This window comes from Hyaena hyaena, unplaced genomic scaffold, assembly GCF_003009895.1.
Source record: "Hyaena hyaena isolate Hyena2069 unplaced genomic scaffold, ASM300989v1 scaffold_33, whole genome shotgun sequence".
NCBI lineage: Eukaryota > Metazoa > Chordata > Mammalia > Carnivora > Hyaenidae > Hyaena > Hyaena hyaena.
Genome location: NW_024080666.1, coordinates 810,041 through 831,264, shown reverse-complemented (window position 1 = coordinate 831,264; position 21,224 = coordinate 810,041). Strand labels below are relative to the sequence as shown.

Below are 21,224 nucleotides of genomic sequence, written 5' to 3'. Positions count from 1 at the left end.
AGACAGGTGGGGTAATTTTGTGGTGAGGCTGCAATCAGCACATCTGTTGCTCTGCTCAAAGAACCACCATCATGGCTCACCATCACTCTGCTCACAGACCACCCATCACCGACCCCCACCTTGCTGGGGCAGCCAGGCCGCAATACAGGAGAAGTCAGGATGGCTGTGCCCGGTGTCCAGTCTTCCTGGGCATCCGCCTTCTCTTGCTTCACCTGGGGTAAGGCCACAACCCAACTCAGGCCAGGGCACTGGGCCTCCTGTGTGAAGGAGGATTGCAGCAGTCTTGGTCCCAGCTTCCTGGCACAAGGCTGGGTAGGACTGGGAAGGGCAAGCCAAGATGGGATCCTCACCTGCAACAGGGCTTCTGTGGAAGCTGCGGCAGGGCCAGGCACCTGCACGGGACTGCTTGCACCTTCCCGTAAGAACACAAGGTCAGTGCCAGGTGGGGGCAGCACAAAGCCACTGCCTGTTTCTTGTTTCATTGGAGTCTGGGCATGGCCTGGTCGGGCGGTAGGTGCGGTCAAGGAGGTCTTCAATATCTGACCCGGACGGGGCCTTCGAGTAGAGCCAGGTCTCTTTCGACGAGAGTGTGGGGGTGGCCCTGCCCCATCCTCAGATCCTGCCCAGACACTAGGCAGCAGCCGCTTCTGAACAAAGACAGGGTATTATGGCCACCTGACACAATGATCGACCACCCTGCCCTGATCAACATGCCTGCTAATCCACATTAATTGCGGCACAGAACCTGCTTTCATATGAGGCCCTCCTCATTGAGCCTGTTAGTCTCCTGCCAGTGCCACTTCGATTCGTTCACCCCGGCACAATGTTTGCTACTCATTAGCTGAACCCACCATCCCATCCATTCTTCTGAAAATGCAGAACCCATCTGGCCCACCCCACCCACGAGGCCTGCCCACCATTCCCAGACAGTGGGGGCCCTGGGTTAACTCATCCCACCCGCCTGACTCCTCTGCATCACCCACCATGGCAAACTGCAGGCACTGGCGCCAACGACACTTCTGGCGCTTTTGGTTGCTGCCCCCAAATTTAGGCTTGTCACAGCAGAAGTCGCAGTGACCACAGTCCATCCGCCGCAGGCAGGCTGCACAGGCTCCACACTTGCGGTTCTGCCGGCGGTTGGTGTAAGGCTGCTGGGGGATAGGCAAGGGCGGGGGTGCGGTTACTGGTAATATTCAAGTGCTGTTCTTCTTGTCCCTTCACTAGCCCCATCAGAGGGAAGTGGCTGTGCACTGGTCTTAGTCACACCTCAGCATCTGCTAGTCCTATACCAGGCACTATCACCATACCGGACAGTGCCTGATAGCATTAGGACTGTGGCTGCTCCAATGCAGTATCCGTGACTTCATCTGCTAGACCAATGGTTGCCAAGACAACGTCTTTGACCCCCACCTCCAGCAGCGTTTTGCTGACCCTCTATAGCTACCGGCACCGTGCCTGCTGAATCTGCTCATCCTGTGTGAACTCCATTCTCTACACTAGCTTTTCCTATACTAGCCCCACCAGAGTGTTGATTCATCTGACATTAAGTACTCTATCACTGCACCTGTCGATCCCATGTTAGTCCCTCCCCTGCTGTCTGCTTATTCCCTGCTAGTACCCATTACTCTGTCTTGCTGTTCCCCTATTAGGCCCATTGCAGCAGCTGCTCCTTTGCAATTAACCAAGTGCCCTGGGAGGGTCTAGGCTTGTCCAGGTAGGGTGGGGCCACTCACTAGCTCGTCCTCGTCTACACAGTAATAGATGAATTCGGCAGGTGGCGAGGGGACCAGGGCTCTGGGGTGCTGCAGAGGCAAACGGGGTGGGGTCAGGGCAGGTGCTGGGCAAAGTTATAGTTGTGCCTTCCCCCTGCCCACCAGGGCCTCACCAGCTCTGGGGACTCTGGAGGCTGTGATGGGGGAACCGGAGGCAATGGCTGGGTTCGGGGGGGGCGCCGCCGGGCAGCCATCTTGGAGTCACAGCCCCCTCTGCGGCGGCTACGTTTACCCTGGGAGAAAGCCAGAACAGAAGTTCAGGCCTGGTGGAACCAGGCCGACCCAGGACCCCCACATCTACCCCCCACCCTCAAAAGGAGTACAGAAAGCATGCGTGGGACAGACAGAGGGTAGGGTGTGGCACTCACAGCAGGGGGAGCCACAGCCAGGGGAGGGCGTCGTTGACATCGCTGATGGTGGCGACGGAGACGGTGGGCAAGGTGCTGGCAGATAGGGGCAGGTAGGTGAGGCCAGGGAGGTGAGCATAGGGTGGGGGAGAAAAGAAGACATGAGGTGGGCAAGGCTGGGAAGAAGCAGCAGTAGCAGTAGCAACTTTAACAGCAGAATGTGCTCTGCCCCAGCCCTGGCCCCAACAGCCCTGGCCCCCTCAGCCTGACTCACCCGTAGGCAGCGCCGCTGGACACACCTCCACTGGCGCCTGAGACCAGGGCGAGGCGGGCGAAGGCAGACTCGGCAACGGCCACAGTCCTCTCGGGTCTGACAGCCCCGGCACACTCCACACCCTCGGCTCTGTCAAGGAGGCCAGAGGCATGATGCATGGGGCCAGGGCTCTGACAGCCAGGGGATAGGGTGAGCCTTGGGCCCACCCTACCTGCCCAACTCACCCTTTCCACAATCCGGAGGCACCGTCTCCGCTCACACTTGCAGAACAGCCCCGAGGCCACATCATGGGGCAGCTGCAGAAGGCAGGTGGAGCAGGCCCCGCAGTCCTCGGTTACCCGGCAGGCCTCGCACTCCCCACAGCCCACACGCTGCCAGGAATGGGTGGGGCGAGGTCACAGGCCCAGACAGAGTAGCTCCAGGTATGTTGCCCCTTATGTGTCTGTTTTCAGCCCCCATTGCCACGTCTAGGAGTCCACCATATGCCTCATCACTATAGCTGACTACTAATAAGCCATCATCAGAGTCCATCCCCAATGTCTCCAGGTGCCTGGTTAACCTCATCACTGTGTCTACTGAGACCCCATTAACACATTACTGTCTGCTGGCCGTAGCTGGCTCCCTACAAAATGATTCTGACACCCTGTGGATCCATCATCATTCCTTCAGACCTTCTTACCGGCCCCCATCACATCCTGCTCCCACCACACACTTGTGAGGAGGAGGCAGGTCGTGCTTACCTTAAACATCCTCTGTTCCCGATTGAAAGCAATTCTCTGCGCTGGGGAAAGGGAGGGGGAAGAAGAGAAGTGGACAAGGAGCATCAGATATCTAACCTCATCCAACATTCAACCTGAAGCCTGACAGCGGTGTCCCAGCCTGACATCAGGCCTGCTCCACTTCTATCTCCCAGGGCTCTGGGGCCACTCACCTCGGCAGTCCTTGCATAAGGTCTTGAGCCGCTGCCTCCGGGTACCATCGCCTGAGAAGCTGATTCCACAGTTCTCACAGCACCTGGGATGGGAAACATGGGTGTGGGGACCTGAGTGTGCCCCCAACCACAACCCTCACCCTCTTGGCTCACTTTAGGCCAACACTCACCCAGGTGCAGGGAGTGAAGCTGGGGCTGTGTCAGCATTAGCCTTGGTCTCATCTCTTGGGGCTTCCTTCCTGACCTCACCCTTTTGGGGTCCAACCTGACGTTTTCGAGTCTTGGCTGGCCGTGAAGGCTTCTTCCGCTTCCTGCTAGGCACAGCTAAAGGTTGGGCCTGCAAATGAGAAAGAAAGCGGGAAGAGACCTGTGGGTGGGTGTTAGGTGGCTCAGTCACCCCTGCCTGGGTACCCCACACTGTGTAGTACCTTGGGGGCCGGATAGCACAGAATGCCTTGTTTGAAGTCGAAGAGGGTAAGGTCGCACGCAGGGCCCAGGTATCGGGTCAGCTCAACTTTGCTTCGGATCCTGTCTCCTGTGGGGCTGGGAATGGGCCAGGATGGGTTGGTACCCAAGTGCAGCTGTGGCCACTCCACCCTCACAACCCTCCCAATGGGAGGGTGCTGGGCTGGCAGGAGATCAAGGGCTGGCAGCCTGGGATTGGCCTGTGAGCCCTGACCAGGTCTTACCCCAACTAAGCTCACATAGCAGAAACACAAAATGTGTTTAGATACCAGCATATACACAAACACAAATGAGCAATATAAACATAAATAGATACACGTCCATTAATAACATATACTACTACTTGCACTCTGTTTAAGTAAATAAACATAAACACAGACAGAAATTCAAACTTGTTGAGTAATATATAAACGCGTTAAAGTTAAAATACTAAATACGTAAAAAAGAAAAAAATACAAGAAGCACCCGTTCAAAAATATACGCGTGAACAAACGAACATACGTATATGTATATAAAAACATGTACAAAGAAACAAATGCAACTACATATAAAACTAAGTAGGAGTAATTAATATTCTCGGAGGGAATACCCAAAAGGTCTCTAGCATTTCCGCATGTCTTGCAAGAGAGGCACTGATAGTTCTTTGTTATGAACTATCTTTTCAAGGATGTTTGTACAGCAAACAGCCTTGGAAGATAAGAGATAAGTTCTCCTTTCAGAGCAAAGGGAAGGCATCCTTACTGTCCTAACGTTACAAAAGATTGGATTCCTTAAGCTCAGGACTCCTTTCCTACAACCCAATGCATGGGCAGAAGCTAGTCAGTCCTCTTCAGGTCACGCTATGGGAAATGGCATTTGGGGAACTGGCACAAAATTAATGACATTCTGGATACTGCTGTTACTGTGAGTAATAAACTATCTTTCATCTCTGACCCAGGAGTCTCGTATATCCTACCAGCATTCACAAAATTGTGACATGCTTGTTATCTTACCCTAATTAAGATAAATCCTGCTCCTTTATGGGTCTAGACAAAAGCATTTAAATTTTTAAATTTTGGCAGTTTCACACAAGTTGTGAATATGGATAAACATACAGTTAAGTATAAGCAAATATAATTGTATTTATGACTTTATTCCTCCAGAAAAACAGCAACTTAGACCAAAAAAAAAAAAAAAAAAGTTCAGGAAGAATGCAGAAAATTCATTAATTACCTTAGATCCTTAAAATGTGAACTGCATATAAACATATACATTTGTGCATTTATAGTCGATTCCCACTATTCCTGGTATGTCTTATAGGGTCACGCTGAGCACTGCATAAATGAATACAGAACCTCTGCTCTTGTGGAACTACAGTTTAGGGTACTGTGAGCCTCAGGTGACATTTCTGTCAACTAATCAATGCATAACCTTGTTTTATGTGTGCTCCTGTTTAAAGACACTCTACTTAATACATTCTTACAAGTGACCGACAGCATGGCCTTTGAATGACGTAAAGCCAGGAGCTTCAGAGGCCATCTGAACCTTTACCACGGTCCTTGTAAAACAAGTCAGTCATCAGTGAAACCTATTTTTCTGCATGACACTTTTCCCATGTAACACTTACCAAGTATTTTTAAAATTCCTCTGCAAACTCTTGATCTGTAGAACCTGCCTTGTATGCAAATTTAACATCTTTCAGGATGTATCACCTTTTGAAATGTGTGAGCCAGTCAGCACTAGCTGAGATGGGTTTAACATACTCCTAATCAGGAGTAACAAAACCATCAATGTCCTTGGCTTTCAGCTTCTTGCACTATCCACTACATTTTATTTTCCTAAGTATTGTCTTATGGATCTTCAAGTTTAGCTATTTTCCCACCTTTCCCCTAGCTTCATCATGTACTATACATGTTACTTTAGCGTTTTCCAGAGGAGACTTATGTACAAATTAGAAAATTTCCTTTTGTTTTTCTAGACGTACCACATTTTTGATTCATTAACATTGCACTCACACCTAACCATACTGCAACTCGCAACTGAAATTTATTTAACATGTAATTTCTTCTTATAACACATCACAGACTTCTTGCACTTAAAACACTAGACAGCACTTCGGCACTATACTTGGGGTGGGAGCACTGTAAATACCAAAACCACCAATAAAAAGTGCAAAAACGTGAAAAACATGGCACTTAGTAGACCACAAAAGGGCACTTGTTTACGGTATGTGAAGTAAAATAAGAAGGCCTCATTCAATCTCAGCTGGGAATGAGTGTATCGGGGAAATTAAATCTTTTGCTGTTCTGTGCATGTCTATGAATGACTGTGAAAGTACGCTGAATATTGACTTTGAGAGTACAAATATTAGCGAATAGGCTAATTTGCAAGTATAGAATCTGTAAATAATAAGAATCAACTATATTTGCATAATTTTAACCCATCCACAAATTAACCACACCCCCTGATTTTAGCCCTACCCATGATTCTGTCCAACAACCCACCCAGTACCTCTGGTAATAGGTGTCTGAGCGTCCACAGGTGGCACCTGACTTTCGAAAGACCTCGCGGCGCTTCCAGCCGGGGCCCAAGGCTGGGCAGTCCAGCCAGTCCTCAGCCATGGGGGCCACAGGAAGGAGCAACGGCCTGCAACATGGAGGGGGCAAGGGGGAAAACTGAGGCTCTAGGAGAGGACACATTGTGCCCTAACCACACAGACCGCCGGTACTTAGTAATGCTTGTCCAAGACCGGGGACCTACCACAGGCAACTGGCCAATATATGAAAGAGAAAAATCCCCTTTCCCACCTCACTCTTCCCTGTCCTGGGCCGAGGCGCTTGTCATTCCTACCCCTTCTTGACCAGGCAGCCCTATCTTCAACTTTAAGGTCCCCATCCTCAACCCAAAGATCCTCGTTTCTTACCCAATGAACTGATCCCCAATTCTTCCCCGTCCTCAGCCTGAGAGCTCATCACTTCTCCCCACTGTCAACCCAGGACCCTGTCATTCCTCACAGGAGACATCCTCTGTCTTTGACCTACCGGCCCCTTTTCCTCCCCTTTATCACCCTGAAACCTCCATACTCCCCTCCCCATCATCAGCCTGAGAGAGCCCATTCCTCCCACAGTCAGCCCAAGAGGCCCCATTCTGCTCATCCTCAGACCTAGGTCCCAGCACTCTGCCTCAGTATTCTGACCTCCCATTCGCTCCCTTCCTTGACCCAGGAGTCCTCAATTTCTCTTTCAGTCTTTCAGCCTTCCCATTCCTTCCCTTTCTGATGTCCCGTTACCTGCTGCCTCGGTGTTACTGCCTCAACTTCCTCTGTGTCCTCTGCCAGACAGCCCCCAGCTTCTCCACACCTCTACCCTGAACAGCCCCTCACACCTTCTGTTCCTCAGCCTGAAAGCCTCCTCCTCATTTCCCCTGTCAGAGTCCTGAGCCACAAGTCCTCCCCAATCTCAGTCCCCATGCCTTATTCCTCTCATCTTCAGCTAAAAAGTTTCTTCATCCCATCCCTTCCCTTCAGCGTCCCCTATCCTCTCCCGCTCATCACCCGGAGACCCTGACTTCTCTCGTCAGCATTCTCAGCCAAACCCCATCCCTCCCCGTTCTTGTCCCAAGACCATGCCCACCCCTAACTCAGCATTCTGAACCCCTGTTACTTCTCGTTCTCCAGACGAAGCCCCGGTCGCTCCCTTTCAACATCCCAACGCCTCCGTCTCTCCCCGTCATCAACCTGAGAACCCCTCACTTCTCCCTCTCAGCGTTCGGAACCCCCATTCCTCTCCCCTTAACCTGAGAGGCCCCGAGATCTCTCCTCAAGCGTTTAGAACCTTCCCCATTCCTCTCCGTCCTCGTCCAGGCTCCCGACACGTCCACCTGTCAGCGTTCTGCGCCGCCTTCCTCCCCGTCCGCCGCCAAAACCTCTCCATTCCTCCTTTCAATATTCCGACGCCGCCATTCCTCCCCCTCATCGGCCTGAGGGCCCTTCATTCCTCTCCGTCAGCGTTGTGAGCCTCAATTCTTCCCCATCCTACGCCTGAGCGCTCTCCATTTCCACCCTCACGACTGTCTCACCAGCTCGGCACCGGGCCGGTAGCTTCCGCTGCTCTAGGTCCGCGGACCCATGGCGAGGGTCCCGCCTGTGACTCCCGCCTTGCCCCGCTCTTCTTCCTCCTCCGCAGACGCTTCCTCTGAAGCGATAGCTGTCGCTGCCGCGGCCGTTCGTTGCTCCCGGAACCGGAAACCCGCCGCCCGCCTCTAGGGCTCCGCTCCCGGCAAAACGCCTGCGCCCTAATGCCCCGCCAGCATTTGCCCTTAGTGGGGAGGGCCCCGCGCCTGCGTGCTCAGCCCCACAGCGGCGCGCGCCTCTTGCCCGGCCCTACTGCGCTTGCGCTCTGACATCCAACTACGGCTCGTCCCCGGATCGGAGACCTGCAACGCTTGAGCTCCTCACCTCGCCAACCGGCGCCTTCGCCCCACTCCGCCCACCTGGCTTGCGCCTGCGCTCTGCTAACCTAAGGAGGCGAGGAGGGTCGGGGACGGCCCTGTGATGTTTCCCGGGCGGTCTCCACCAGGGGTACCCAGGCGGGAAGGGCGGCGGTGCCTAAGGTTGTGCCGGAGCCCTCCTCTCCCACCTCTCGCTTACGCCGCGTCTGTGCTATCCGGCTCCCCGAACATCTGCCCCAGGACTGTTGTGTTTCGCTCTCTTCGGCCCGCCGAACGGCCGCGGGAGCGCGCGGGGACTGGTGCGGCCGCACACTGAGCCCGGCTCCTTCCGCGGGAACTGGAGAAGGGGGCGTGCCGCGCAGCAGGTAAACAGAAGGTCCGTGCACCCGAGTAGGGCGGGTCCGTTCTGGAAAGGTAGTGCCGTGGGGACTGCTGGACTGACATCGAGAGGGCGGGATGGAGTTCCCGGGCTTCTGTTACATACGTGTCCCAAGAGGGTTGTGGGTAAACAAGGGACCCGGTTACATCTAGCATACGTCTAGTTTGGAGAATCTCAGTGCTGACCCAGAAGTGGTAAATCAGCCACACACTAAATTAGTGCTGACTGGATACCCATTGTTTCAAAACGGGCTGAGAATGTAGGTGATTGGGCTCTCCCGCAGGAAGTCAGACCCAACGCACACGGGGACGCCTGCAGAGCACAGAGTAAGCGCCAACAGTGTACTCGAAGCTGTATACAGCCACGCCTGCTAAGGTACAGGTGTGCCACAGCCCATCTACCCCAGGCCTTTGGAAATGCAGTCGCAGCTGGATAAAGTGTGGAAACCATCAGTAGTAATCTTAGTTCTTCAAAATTTTATTAACAAAACGAGGAAGAGGGGGCAGGAGTGAGCAGATTCCACAGTCCTACCCAGGCACAGAGAACGGAGAGACAAAGGAATAGACAAGAACAGGAAAAAGTTCTGAGACCCTCTGGTAACAACAGCCGGGCAGTCAAATGGTGGATCGGCACAGGGAGAAACTCGGGACCGCTGGAGAAACATATGAAGGGCAGACCAGACAAATGGGGGATTCTGGGCAGCTCCCCAGCCTGGAATGCAGCGTGTGACAACTTCTGGGCCATTGTGCGGCTCAGCGGTCAGCACTAGAGCGCAGGTCGGTAGTGAGTGGGTCGTGCTGGATCGTCTGGTGTAGCATCAGGGCCAGTAACCCTGCACGGTTAGTCATGGCTGTGCGTACGTTGCGCTCCTGCTCAAACAGCTCGTCCAGCTTGTACCACTGACAGGAGAGTAGAGAAGAGCCATGAGAAGGAGCTCCAGAAGCCCCGCCTGACCCCAGCCACATCCAGCATCAAAACCTACCACGCGCACACGCTCCAGGTCCACTTCAGCACGCCGCAACTTCTCCCAGCAGTAGTGGCGGTTACACTGGCGCTTGGGCAGACGGCAGAAGTCACCTGTGAGCTCAAAGACGTCACGTACAAGGGGACACCCGCATACCTCGTCAGCTGGCACCTGCAGAGAGATCCAGAGTCGGGGATGAATGGGGGTGGTGAGGCAGGAAAGAAGGCAGGCATGGGGAGTGATCAGGGAGGTAGGAAGGAAGGAAGGAACGGAGAGTTCAGGGAGAGGAGAGGAATGGAGAAGGGGAGGAACAGGAGGTGAGAGGAAAAAGGAATGAAGGATGATGAGGCAGGCAAAGCAGGGGTTACAGAAGTGGTCAAGTATAGTGGAAAGGGGACAGTCAAGAAGTGGAAAAGGGAAGGAAAGAGGGGACAGAAGAGAGCAAGGGATGAACGTGGGCCATGAGGAGGAAGAAAGGACAGAATGGGGGTGGCTGGGGGGGACGGTTAAGGGAAAACCTTACTTTGGGGTCCCGTGAGTGCTCGGGGCACAGCACCTGGAGCCGCTTACAGTAAGTCTTGCTCTGAGGATTGTAGACATCACAGAAGAGTCGGGTAGCTCTGGGGGTTTAGAATAAAGAGAGGGTAGTGGAGGGAGACCCACCTGTCCTTGCCGGTGCCCACAGCCTGCCCCAACATGCCACTTCTGACCCCAGCTTTAACCTCCCTGCTCTAACTCCACGTAGCGCCCGCACTCACCCCTCAATGCGTGTGGGGTACATGGACCCAAAGGACGTCTGGCTCTCATACTGGAGGGATGAGCACAAATGGAGGGAACTGTGGATGTGGCTGCATCCCAAGACAACCCCCAGACAACACGTCTGTCCCCCACAGACCCCATGACGTTCCCCCTCAGGCTGACACCCTGACCTTGGCGTAGCAGCGCTCCATGTGGCGCAAGGCAACACGTGGGTTGATGGGGTGCCCGCAAGAGACGCAGAAGATCTGCAGGTCCGTGTCGTCGCTGTCACCCTCGTTGCTCTGCGTGGAGCAGAAGGAACGATGAGGCCAGTCAGGACCAGGTACTGGGCCCCGTGCCGCTGGGCCCGTGCTTTGCTCACCTCCTCATCCTCACGGACAGCCTGCTGCTTGGCACGAAGGATGATGGCCTCAAGTTCATGGAATCGGCGCTCCATTTCCTGAAGGCGGGTGCGGGCACTCTGCTGCTCGCGGCGGATACGTTCGAGCAGCTTCTTCCCATGCTCCTCAGCAATGCAGGGACTCTGCTGCCACTGCTGGATGCGCTGGGGGAGGATCTCGTAGATGCGGCTGCAGGCAGGGAAGGGCAAGCAGGGCAATTGGTTAGGTGCAGGCAGGGAAGGGCAAGCAACAAAATAAGCGGGGGGATCCAAGAATGGTAGGATGCGTGGGTGACCAAATGGCAAATGAGCGACTAAGTGGTAGATAAATAGGCAGATGAGCGCCTGAATGGGAGATGGGTGAGGGCTGGATAGCTGGGTGCTTCATGGACTGAACAGGGTGCAGGTGACTGATGGGAAGACAGTCCCTATACTGTCTACTCCCCTATACTGCCTACCCTATACTCCCTGACTCCCATGAAGCCTCCAGGAATGACTCACTTGGCTGCCAGCTTCATGCCACAGTCATCTGAGCAATACTTGGAGCCGGGCTGGGCAGGGCGCACACAGCCAGGTCCCAGGCACTGCGGTAGCGATGCAGGATCCTTGGCATCGGCACGTTCTGGGTGTTTCCATTTGTCCTTGTGCTTCTGCTTCTGCCGATGCCGCTTGTATCTCTCTTCCTTCTATGGGACAAAGCAGGTCGGGTCAGGGTGGAGTTGAAGTCAGCCCTGAGTGCCTGTCTCCCCCTGTATTCCACCCCCTTCTGCTTCTTTGCCCCATCCAGCCTCTGACCTTTGCCTCTCCCTCCCCTCCCTGCCCTCTGCTTTCGCACACCCACTTCACCCTCTCCATCACCTTCTTCTCAGACTTCTTCTCCCGACGCTTCACATGCTTCACTTTCACTGCCCTCTTCCGCAGGGCAGGGTCCAGGAACGGGGACTCCTCTGTGTCGCTCATCCAGGGCTGCAAGTGAGGCATACGCTGACCCACCTGCCCTACCCATGACTACCCCACCACGTCCTCAGTTCCAGATCAGCTTTCCATACCCTGCCTTCTCTCTCATCATGAAAACTCGGCTTCTGTAACCTCCACCCTTCCACCACGGGACACTCCACCTGCTCACCAGGCCGTGGTCGTCAAAGGCCCCTGCACAGAAGTCCTGGTACAGGTCAGGATCCAGCGGTAGGTCCTCGTCGGAGAGTGGCTCAGGAGTGGCCGTAGCTTCTGGTGGCTCCTTGACCGCTGATGACGCCACTGCCCCCTCGTCCTCTCGGATGCGCCCCAGCTTCTGTGACGGCTGTGGCTGCTGCTGGGTGGGCAGTGGCCTGCGAGGCCTTGGCAGGGACTCTGAGGGCGTCACTGGCGAGAGCTGCAGGGCAGAATCTCAGGACTGGCCCTGACCGCCCTGCCCGCATGCCCCGCCCCGCCCTGGGGGGCTGGACTCACCGAGGAAGGGAAGTACTTGTACGATTCCTGTGCCGGCAGGAGGAAGGCCCAGGTCAGCCCCAAGTGGATGGAGGGTGGCCCTGCCCTAGCCCCTCCCACAAGAGCCTAGCCCCACCAACTAACCCTGCCTTGCCTCCCCAGAAACACACCCACTGCTCCTACTTCTCGTCACCAGGACATGCTCAACCCTGTCCCACCTGGCCTGACACTCCTGACCGCCTTGAAACATCTGGCTCTAGCCTGCCCATCTGGGGTTGGAGGTGCCCCTGCTAGCCCCGCACACCTGATCACGCCCCATTCGTCTGCACAGGCCAGGCTCCTTCCCACCTGTCTGTATGCAGTTAGGCCCCACCTCACCTGGCCCACCCCTCCTAGCCTCCATGAGCTCTTCCTGGACATACTTCCCCACCTGGCCCTGCCCAGCTCTCCCCATGCTCACCCGGGCCCGCAGCTGGCACTGACGCAGCCGGCACTTCTGCCGGATCTTGTTGGGGCCCCCAAACTTCTTCATGTCCCGACAGAAATCACAGTGGCCACAGTCCTCTGTGCGCCGGCAGGCCTCGCACTCGCCACACATGCGGGCTGACCGTTTGATCTGTTGCTGCTGCTGCTGGTGATGCTGAAGGGAGGGGCCCGGAACAGAAATCAGGAACCCAAGTAGGGCCTGTCATAGGATCACCCTACCTATCCCAGCCGTGGCAGCCACTCACCTGGCTGGGTGTGGCCACCAAGGGCTGTGGAGAGGATTTGTGGGGCGAAGCAGAGCCCCGAGCAAGCATCGCCCCAACCCCTGTCCCTGACCCCGCCCGGCGCTGCAGATCTGGATCCGGAGCAGGCCTCTTGCGCCCTCCACCCTCATCCCGAGGCTCACTGCCGTCTCGCTCATTGCTGTCCCGCTCCCGTGACTTCTTGTGCCGATAACGGATTTCCAGTTTGGGGTCTTTTTCTGTGGGGCAGACAGTGGGGCCGGGATGGGTTGACAGTGAGGGATTTGGAAGGTTCCAGAACTCTTTCTTCCTCTTCTTTTTGGTCCCACTCACCTGCTCTGTCCACTTACTCCAGGGCAGGCTAACCCCTCCAGTGGGACCCTGTATTTAGGCTCACAATGGAGTGTCCATTGCAACTCAACCACAAACCAACAATCGCCCACAGACATAGATCACTACTCCCCACGACCCGCCCGCCCTTTATGGCTTCTTCCTCAAGGGAGGCGGACCTGCCTGCCCTGTCCAGGCACACCCCCTCACCTCGGCAATCCCGACAGTACCACTCCCGGATGGCCTTGGCCATCTTCTCAGTGATCCGGATGCAGTCCCCATGGAACCACTCATTGCAGTTGTCACACCCGCTGCAGAGGATGGGGTGAGTGGTGCAGATGTGAGGGGCCGGACCCATCAGCCTCACCCAACCTTGCAGGTGTCAGCCCCACCCGCCTCTCCCCGGCTCACATCATGAAGCAGTTGATGTCTGGTTTGCGGCAGATGCAGTAGATGGGCGCATTCTCCCCGTTCTCCGACTTGCTGTCCTCTCCAGCATCTGGAGGCTCTGGGTCTGAACCATCACCCTCCTGTGGGATACCCCCCCATCATGGCTCCTTAGAGAACCCCTATCACAATGCCTTATTCCTTGTTACAGCTCCATCGTGGCTCACCACAAACCCCAACATTCTGCCAATAAACTTTCCATCACGGTCACAACAAGCTCCCGTCACTCACTCCTAACGCCCCAGTACCATGCTCTTAAATCCATCATTCTGTCTCAGACCTTCCATCACTTCTAACACTCCATCAGTCTATCTACACACTCATAACGTTAGTTACAAACACCCCACCGCTCAACACATAGTGCCCCCATCGCTTCTCACAGACACCACAGGATATATATCCTACAGACTTCCCAACACCGTTCCCCAGTGGCCCCCGTTATTAACCCCACAGGCAAGCCCGCCCCCCATGACGGTTCCCCTCGAGTCCCTTGACACAGACTCATCACGGCTCACTACACACTGCCTGGTGCGGCTCATCGCAAACCCCTGAGCTCTGCCCAATCTCCCATACGGACTGCCACGGAACTACCTAGCGAAAGAGACCCCCGCCAAACTTCCATTACGGACCCGTACAATGGCTCATCACAAAGCTCCCAGATGGCTCACACATCAGAAAAATTTCAGAACACCAGACCCCCAACGTTCTACCCACAGACGCCTGTTAAGGCTCACCACAGGCGCCCACCATACTGCCCAGACTCTCCTTACTGTTCACCACAGACCCCCATGCCTCTGCCCACGGACCCCGCCTCTACCAATCCCACTGACCTCTACCGCCGACCCCCTCCCCGGACCCGTACTCACCATCTCTCCGCTCTCGGCGCACCCCTCCGCTGCCCCCGCCAGCGACCCGCGAACCTGCACAGACCTCCCGCTGGCGTCCACGGCCGTTGTAAAGGCGCCCACAACTACTTCCGCTTTGGTCGCGCCTCCCGGGCACCGTACTCTTATTGCGCAGGCCCAATGCGTCGGCTCCGCTGCAAACAAGTAGATCCGGCGCCCAGAGCCGCTACAGTCTCTCAGGCGCCACCATCTTGACTATTGACTACTGGGACCGTACGGCGGCCGAATCCGTACGTTTGCAGGAAACACTGCCACACCTGCATCGCTGCCTTCCTGAGATCACTGCCACCCCGTCGGCCGAGGCCGTACTGTGACTTCTTGTACGGACGCAACGTTACGGGCAACATGGCCGCGCCTATGCGCGGCTTCCACGCAGATGCCGTCATCTTGGAATCTGATTCCGTAAGATGGCCGAGTCCGTACGTTTACAGACAATACATGGCAGCGTCCTGATTGCGGCTTCCACAAGGGCGCCGCCATTTTGACCATCGATACCGTAGGCCGGTGGTTTGTCCTGCTGAGAAGTTCACAGAAAAAGTGTCCGCTTCCGAAACACGACCCGTATCAAGTTACACACATTCATCTATTCAATCACTTTTCCGTTTCACATGTAAAAACGAGACGCCAGAAGACTGGGTGTCGTGCGCTGCGAAGGAAACCATTACCCCTGTTACATTTGCTACGTTACCTCCCGCGACTCTCCCGCTCTCTTCCCCCTTCCAGTTCCTCAGCCAGGCCTGGCACGGTTCAGCCTCTGGGCTTTTGCAGGAGTGCTCTCGCCCCTCAGAATTATTCCCAAGCAACAGCGGAAGGCCATGAACGGTGTGGACTGACCGCCTCTGGTGAGAAGTGGCCGAACCAAAGTAGGTTTTGAAATCTGTGACAACTGGCTTCACCAAGTCTTTCTCTGACCTGTGAATTTGCCCGGTTCCTGGTGACGTCCACTTTGGTTCTCTTGTTTCATACACATTCCGTTCTCTCCTATACAGTTAATTTTAACATTTTATTTAAATTAGATTGAGTACGATTAAAAAAAACACTCAGGACAGATCAGAGAACTAGACATGTCGGGGTAATGATCTAACTCTGGCAACCAGGGAGGTCAAATGACCTACAATAGGTCAGTGCCGCCACCACCCCAAATTCCACTGGGTGCGCGACTCATGACCATCTAAGTGTCCACATGCCCACATTCAAAGTCAAAACGACTCGATTCGGGTTGAGGAGCGGGGTCTGGGGAAAATGAAAAGTGTTCAACTCTTTGCTAACATTTGTTCTGGGTTTCTTGGCTCCGGACGTAGCAACTGCTTTGCTGCTGATGGTTCTCCTGGGTGTGTTTTCAGAGGTCTGGGGTTTTGTGGGGGGTTTTCACCTTTGCTAAACGTTTTTACTCGTTGTCCCCTCCACACCATTACAGATGCCAAAGACACAGAAGTCACAACACGGATTCTGTGACCCTCTCTTCCTAAAACAGGTTTTTAATCCCAAAACGGACCTTCAGACTTGCCTCCATTTTAAAATTAATACTGAGTTATCTTAATTTGATTGTAATTTATTTTAGCAAATAACTTAATTCATCAAATTAATTGTTCATTTAATGTATTAACTTCAGTTAGTATAGATGAATATGTATTGGTAAGGTACTCAGATAAATTTATTTTAGTATCAATTAGTGAATTTCATATAATTCAATTTTAATTACAATTTGACCTATGAAAATAAGTTTAAGGGAGTATAGTTCAAGTATAACTTAAATGTAATTACTCAAATTTAACATTACTGACTTCTGATTTACTCAATTTAGTTCAAAATAATTTAATATTCAATGTATTCAGTGCAATGTTCTGTATCATTTAATTTCTTTTTTTAATTTTAAAAATGTTTTATTTATTTCTGAGAGAGAGAGAGAGAGAGAGCAGGGGAGGGTCAGAGAGAAAGGGAGATACAGATTCTGAAGCAGGCCCCAGGCTCTGAACTGTCAGCGCAGAGCCCGATGCGGGACTCCAGCGCAGAAGGGTGAGATAATGATCTGAGCCGAAGTCCTTCGCTTAACCGACTGAGCCACCCAGGCGCTCCTGTATCATTTAATTTCAACGTAATTGTTGTTTACTTTGATATTTTACATTTTACTTAATATGGTTTAATTTAATTCAGTTTCAGTTTAACACATTTAAACTTTAGGGGCGCCAGGGTGGCTCAGTCGGTTAAGCTCCGACTTCGACTCAGGTTAGGATCTCATGGTTTGTGAGTTCGAGCCCCACATCCGGCTCTGTGCTGAGAGCTCAGAGCCTGAAGCCTACTTGGGATTCTGTGCCTCCCTCTCTCCCTCTGCCCCTCCCCCTGCTCATGCTGCCTCTCTCTCTCTCTCAAAAATAAATGTTTAAAAATAAATAAATAAATTTTAATTCAGATTCACCTAATTCATTACATTTTAATGTTACATACCTAAATTGAATGATTTAAATTTATATTCAATTATTAAAGTATTTAATTATAATTTATTAAATTAAATATGATTTATTCAGTTAAGAAAAAACATTGAGAAAACACAAATTGGTCACCTCATAAATGCAAAAAGAGCCATCAGTACAGATCTTACAGATATTAAAAAAATATTATTCACACATTTATACCAACCTAATGCAATATATTCGACTACTTAGCTAAAATGGACAAATTCATTGAAAAAGACAACTTACCAAAACTAACACATGAAGAAATAGAAATTTCGAATAGCCAAGCAGCTAGAAGATTATTTTAATTTCTAATTAAAAACTCTTCCACAGAGAAAACCCCAAGCCCAAATAGCTTCACTAATAAATTCCATCAAATATTTAAGGAGGAAAAAAGACCAATCCTATACAAAGTCTTTGAGATAATAGAAGAAGGAATACTTCCCAATTCATTTTCAGAGTCATTTCCCTGATACCAGACTAGACAAAGATAAGAAAAGAAAATGGCAGGCCAACATACCCCACGAGCATAAATGCTACAAGCTTTGAGGAACAGTCTCCAAAAGACTGTTTTTACTTTTGACATCACTATAGAATTTAGAGTTCTCCCAGATCATGCTTACTTCTGACACTAATTGCAAGTTCAGGAGTCCCCAACTAATTTGCTAGAAGGACTCAGAACTTACTGCAAGTTGTACTCACAGGCATCACAGGGAAAGGATCAAAATTTGCCATAGAACAGGGTTTGGAAGGGTTCCAAATACAGAGCTTTGAGTAATCCTGTCCCTTAGGAATCATAGTTAGCTGCTCTCAGGGGCAATATGTGACAACGCACATGGAGAATTGTCGACCAGGGAAGCTCACCTGACCCTTGCTGTCCAATGGAGTTCCATGACTTAGGCACTATTGACTGCCCATGTGCCTGATCTGTTCCCTCAAGAGGTGGAGCTGATACCATATGACTCAGAGTCCTCACCCTAAGTCACATTAGACTGTCCAGTGACTAAGTCGGCAAAGACATTTCAGTCGGGAATGACATTAAAGGACTTAGAGATTATCTCCCAGAAGCCAAGGAGACTAAAGGCAGACCTCTCTTTAGGCAAGGTTAAATTCTTTACCACATAGATGCAAAGTTATCAACAAAATATAAGCAAATTGCATCTAGCAATTTATAAAAATAATTCGCTCTGAAGAAGTGTATTTATTCCAGGAATGATCCCCCAAATTCAAGACTGGTTTAATGTTTGAAATACTGCAAGCGACTAGCTGTACCACGACACTCTGTTTACCTTATACATCTCCATACAGGCCAAGTAGGCAAAATTTAATAGCAGTCTGAGTCTTGGTGGAACGCCCTGGATTTCCCCAAAACCAAGGGAGAGAAGTAGCCTTATGAGAAATAGCAAAAGGCCATGTCTCATCCATCTCCCCAGCTGCATTTGATCACAAGACTTAACCACTTCACCTCTCCTTTGGAAATGACTGCTGGTTATAGAAGCACCTGACTCAAGTTTAGAGCTGATTCTTCAGCAGAAAAGCAATCACTACTGGTAATACCCATATGGCTCCTCTGATTTACTGGTTGTTTTTTCCTGAGACTAGGGATGCAGGAAATTGATACCATGGTGACCTTGTAATAAACTGTCTGAACGTGTTTGAGCTTGCACTGAGTCCGTGGAAGAATGGCAAGCCATGCTGAGCAGCTGTAGTGGTGATACACGTAGCCTTATTAGCGACCACACTACTGCTTAAGGACTGCTTGTCCACTTGACAGTTTAAGGCAGTGAACGTTAAAACTCACTGGGATCCAGTAGCAAATGCTCTTGCCTAAGTGGTGGATGAGTAACCACTGTCCAATCTGTTAATAGATGATAACCCATTGGTTGAAGAGTCAAAACTTCAGTGTCAATGTCCTAAAGCATTATCACATGCTGCCCACAGGACTGACTGATAAACCAGCTCCCAAATTTAGGGGCTGATTTGCTAAGTTTTTTGGGTTTATGTGCTCAGCTGCATAATCACCCTGACCATCAAGAAAAACTGTTCTTTCTTCCCCAGATAGAATGTGCCTTACGAGACAGGTGTTGCCGAATGCAATTGAGCTAGCTCTATGGTTGTCCTGGTTTTGCTTGAAAGGGTGTAAGCTACTCTATTACCTCTCTTAAACCTCACTGCCAGCTGTAAATCAAAAGCGGTGTTAGGGCGCCTGGCTGCCTCAGTTGGTTGAGTATCCAACTTCAGTTCAGGTCATGATCTCGTGGTCTGGTCCATGGGTTTGAGCCCCACATTGGCTTTGTGCTGACAGCTCAAAGCCTGGAACCTGCTTTTGATTCTGTGTCTCCCTCTCTTTCCCTGCTCCCTCCACCAACCCTCCCCCCATGCTGTCTCCCTCTTTCTCTCTCAAAAAATAAATAAACATTAAAAAAAAAAAAAAGCAGGTATGATTACTGTGCTATGTGGGAAGAAGCCATTACACAGCCCCAGCCAATATTCCCCTTCATGAAGCTGTGTTTTTTTTGGTTGGTTAGTTTTGGGTTTTTTTTTTAATTGACTCTTGGGTTGTTTGGTCTGCCACTTTTAGAGTATAACAGAGTCCTGAGAACAAAAAGTTAAAAACTCCCATCTTAAAATATATTAATTACAGTTGGCCTTTGAACAGAGTGGGGGTTGGGGCATTGAGCACCACGCAGTTGAAAATTGACAACTTTTGACTCTCCCACAACTTAACTAGTAGCCTACTATTGACTGGAAAGCTTACTGATAACATAGTCTATTAATATGTATTTCATGTGTTTATCTGTATCATACACTGTATTCTTAACAATAAAACTAGAGAAGAGAAAATGTTATTAAGGAAATCACAAACAAGAAAAAATACATTTTTAGTACTCTACTGTGTTTATCGAAAAAAATTTGCATGTAAATTTAAACATGTGTTGTTCAAGGGTCAACTGTATAGTTTGGAGAAACTGCCTGGATTTGTGCTAAAGTGTCTCCAGATTTACCAACACGCTTTTACCCCATTGGTGCAACTCTGAATACAGTGAGAAGGGGAGAGGCCTTAATATTATGAAATGGTTTTGTAACAGGATTCTCGCACAGAGAGTCGTGACACCAAGGCTTTTTTTTGTTTCCCAGGAAGCACCGTTATCCCTGCCAGCACTGTTCAGTTGGGTTCGTGCCAGAAGAACTGAGCCCTGAACGCCACGTGGTGTAGTTTTTTATATATTTTCCACTTCTTTGTCTCCCATATATGGTAACATACAAACATGTAGTCCGATTAAGTGGTCTCATGTTACATGGTCATGAGGGATGTTGTCACGTACGCATATAACCTTGAGGTTTTGTTTGTTTGTTTGTTTTTTTCCTTAGGGATGGGACCCTACCACAGTTTGATTCTGTACCACCCGAAATCATCTCAGGAATCCCCAGGGATCCACAGACAACACTTTGAGAACTAATTTTCTATACCATAAAGATTACGATTGATCAAATACTGACGCATATTATTGACTGATTGACATATATTATTCTCATTGCACTAACTAAACTGGAACCTCTTTGAAGTCAGGGACACATATTTTTTACTGTTTTTTAGTATGCAGTGCACCATCTATCTGATGCCTCATAGGTAAATGTCGGTTACTTAATACATAATCATGCTCATTAAGATCTTAAAAATAATCAGCAGCTACCTTTCTGTAGATGACTCAGGAAGAGAACACAAAAAGTGGCTAGATAGCAACAAAAATGTTCTGAAATGTGAAGAGAAATTATGTTTTAAATACACCAGTGGGTCAGGGGATAAAGAAATACACCAGTGAAATTCTATCAGAAGAGAAAGTAACTTTTCAAGGTCTTTTTATTTATTTATTTTGAGGAGGGGAGGGGCAGAGGGAGAAAGAGACTCTTTAACAGCTTCCACATCGCACAGACCTGGACGAATGGTGAGATCATTACCTGAGACGAGCAAATCAAGGAGATCAAGAGTCTAAAGCTTAACCAACTGAGCCACCCAGGTGCCCCTCAAGGTCTTTCTAAACTAGATTTTTATTGTAGCAAAACACTGTAATGTAGTAAAGTCCTAAAACTTACAAGGAAAAGAAAGTATGATTTGTGATATTTTTCCTTTACCTGTCTTCTAATTATAATACTAACACACTGAAGAAAAACTAGAAAATCTAGGAACGTGTGGAACAAAACCCACCAATAATCCTACCACTGAGAAGCATCGT

At 50.9% G+C, this 21,224-nt stretch overlaps 2 protein-coding genes and 1 long non-coding RNA gene across 40 annotated transcripts in view; 1 reads left to right on the top strand and 2 right to left on the bottom strand.

The window, feature by feature from the left end:
• MBD1 (methyl-CpG binding domain protein 1) overlaps positions 1–8,587 on the bottom strand; it is a 50,390-nt gene extending 41,803 nt beyond the window's left edge. For 3 of the 37 annotated variants that reach the window (XR_005527816.1, XM_039228882.1, XM_039228884.1), the window contains exons 1-14: positions 8,417–8,555; positions 6,280–6,414; positions 3,753–3,867; positions 3,495–3,661; positions 3,325–3,407; positions 3,134–3,174; positions 2,618–2,764; positions 2,394–2,522; positions 2,141–2,215; positions 1,886–2,005; positions 1,734–1,802; positions 984–1,151; positions 351–647; positions 120–257 (exon numbers count right to left, since the gene is read on the bottom strand). Coding sequence is in view for 36 of the 37 variants with exons in the window: in XM_039228882.1 (XP_039084813.1) it covers positions 120–257; positions 351–647; positions 984–1,151; positions 1,734–1,802; positions 1,886–2,005; positions 2,141–2,215; positions 2,394–2,522; positions 2,618–2,764; positions 3,134–3,174; positions 3,325–3,407; positions 3,495–3,661; positions 3,753–3,867; positions 6,280–6,414; positions 8,417–8,448 (1,716 nt within the window). In the remaining variant the exon portion in view is untranslated. Of the gene's footprint in view, positions 1–119; positions 258–350; positions 648–983; positions 1,152–1,733; positions 1,803–1,885; positions 2,006–2,140; positions 2,216–2,393; positions 2,523–2,617; positions 2,765–3,133; positions 3,175–3,324; positions 3,408–3,494; positions 3,662–3,752; positions 3,868–6,279; positions 6,415–7,845; positions 8,015–8,405 lie in introns of those variants that run through there. The other 34 variants (XM_039228892.1, XM_039228891.1, XM_039228890.1 and 31 more) reach the window with 29 other exon arrangements.
• A 465-nt stretch (positions 8,588–9,052) lies between these two features.
• Positions 9,053–14,726, bottom strand: CXXC1 (CXXC finger protein 1). Of its 2 annotated transcripts, XM_039228865.1 has the most exons (15): positions 14,498–14,726; positions 13,596–13,714; positions 13,395–13,495; positions 12,858–13,093; positions 12,587–12,766; positions 12,148–12,174; positions 11,825–12,070; positions 11,557–11,664; positions 11,200–11,384; positions 10,681–10,888; positions 10,490–10,600; positions 10,319–10,368; positions 10,084–10,180; positions 9,579–9,731; positions 9,053–9,495 (listed from the first exon to the last, which is right to left on the bottom strand). In XM_039228865.1, exons 1-15 carry the CDS (start codon positions 14,498–14,500, stop codon positions 9,349–9,351), a joined length of 1,971 nt encoding a protein of 656 aa, XP_039084796.1. In that variant the 5' UTR covers positions 14,501–14,726; the 3' UTR covers positions 9,053–9,348. The 2 variants fall into 2 exon arrangements, with proteins under 2 accessions (XP_039084796.1, XP_039084797.1); XM_039228866.1 differs by lacking the exon at positions 12,148–12,174.
• LOC120229708 lies at positions 14,725–20,466 on the top strand. Its single transcript, XR_005527815.1, has 3 exons — positions 14,725–15,399; positions 20,128–20,245; positions 20,362–20,466. It is a non-coding gene; the product is annotated as an uncharacterized LOC120229708 (long non-coding RNA).
• Positions 20,467–21,224: the final 758 nt, after the last annotated feature.

Bases quoted from the DNA above. Each gene is read 5' to 3' on its own strand.
- CXXC1 (XM_039228865.1), bottom strand. The intron at 12,767-12,857 runs GTGAGTGGCTGC...CCCTCCCTTCAG, and splicing joins TGGTGGCCACACCCAGCCAG to CATCACCAGCAGCAGCAGCA. The intron at 12,175-12,586 runs GTGAGCATGGGG...CTGCCGGCACAG, and splicing joins AGTGCCAGCTGCGGGCCCGG to GAATCGTACAAGTACTTCCC.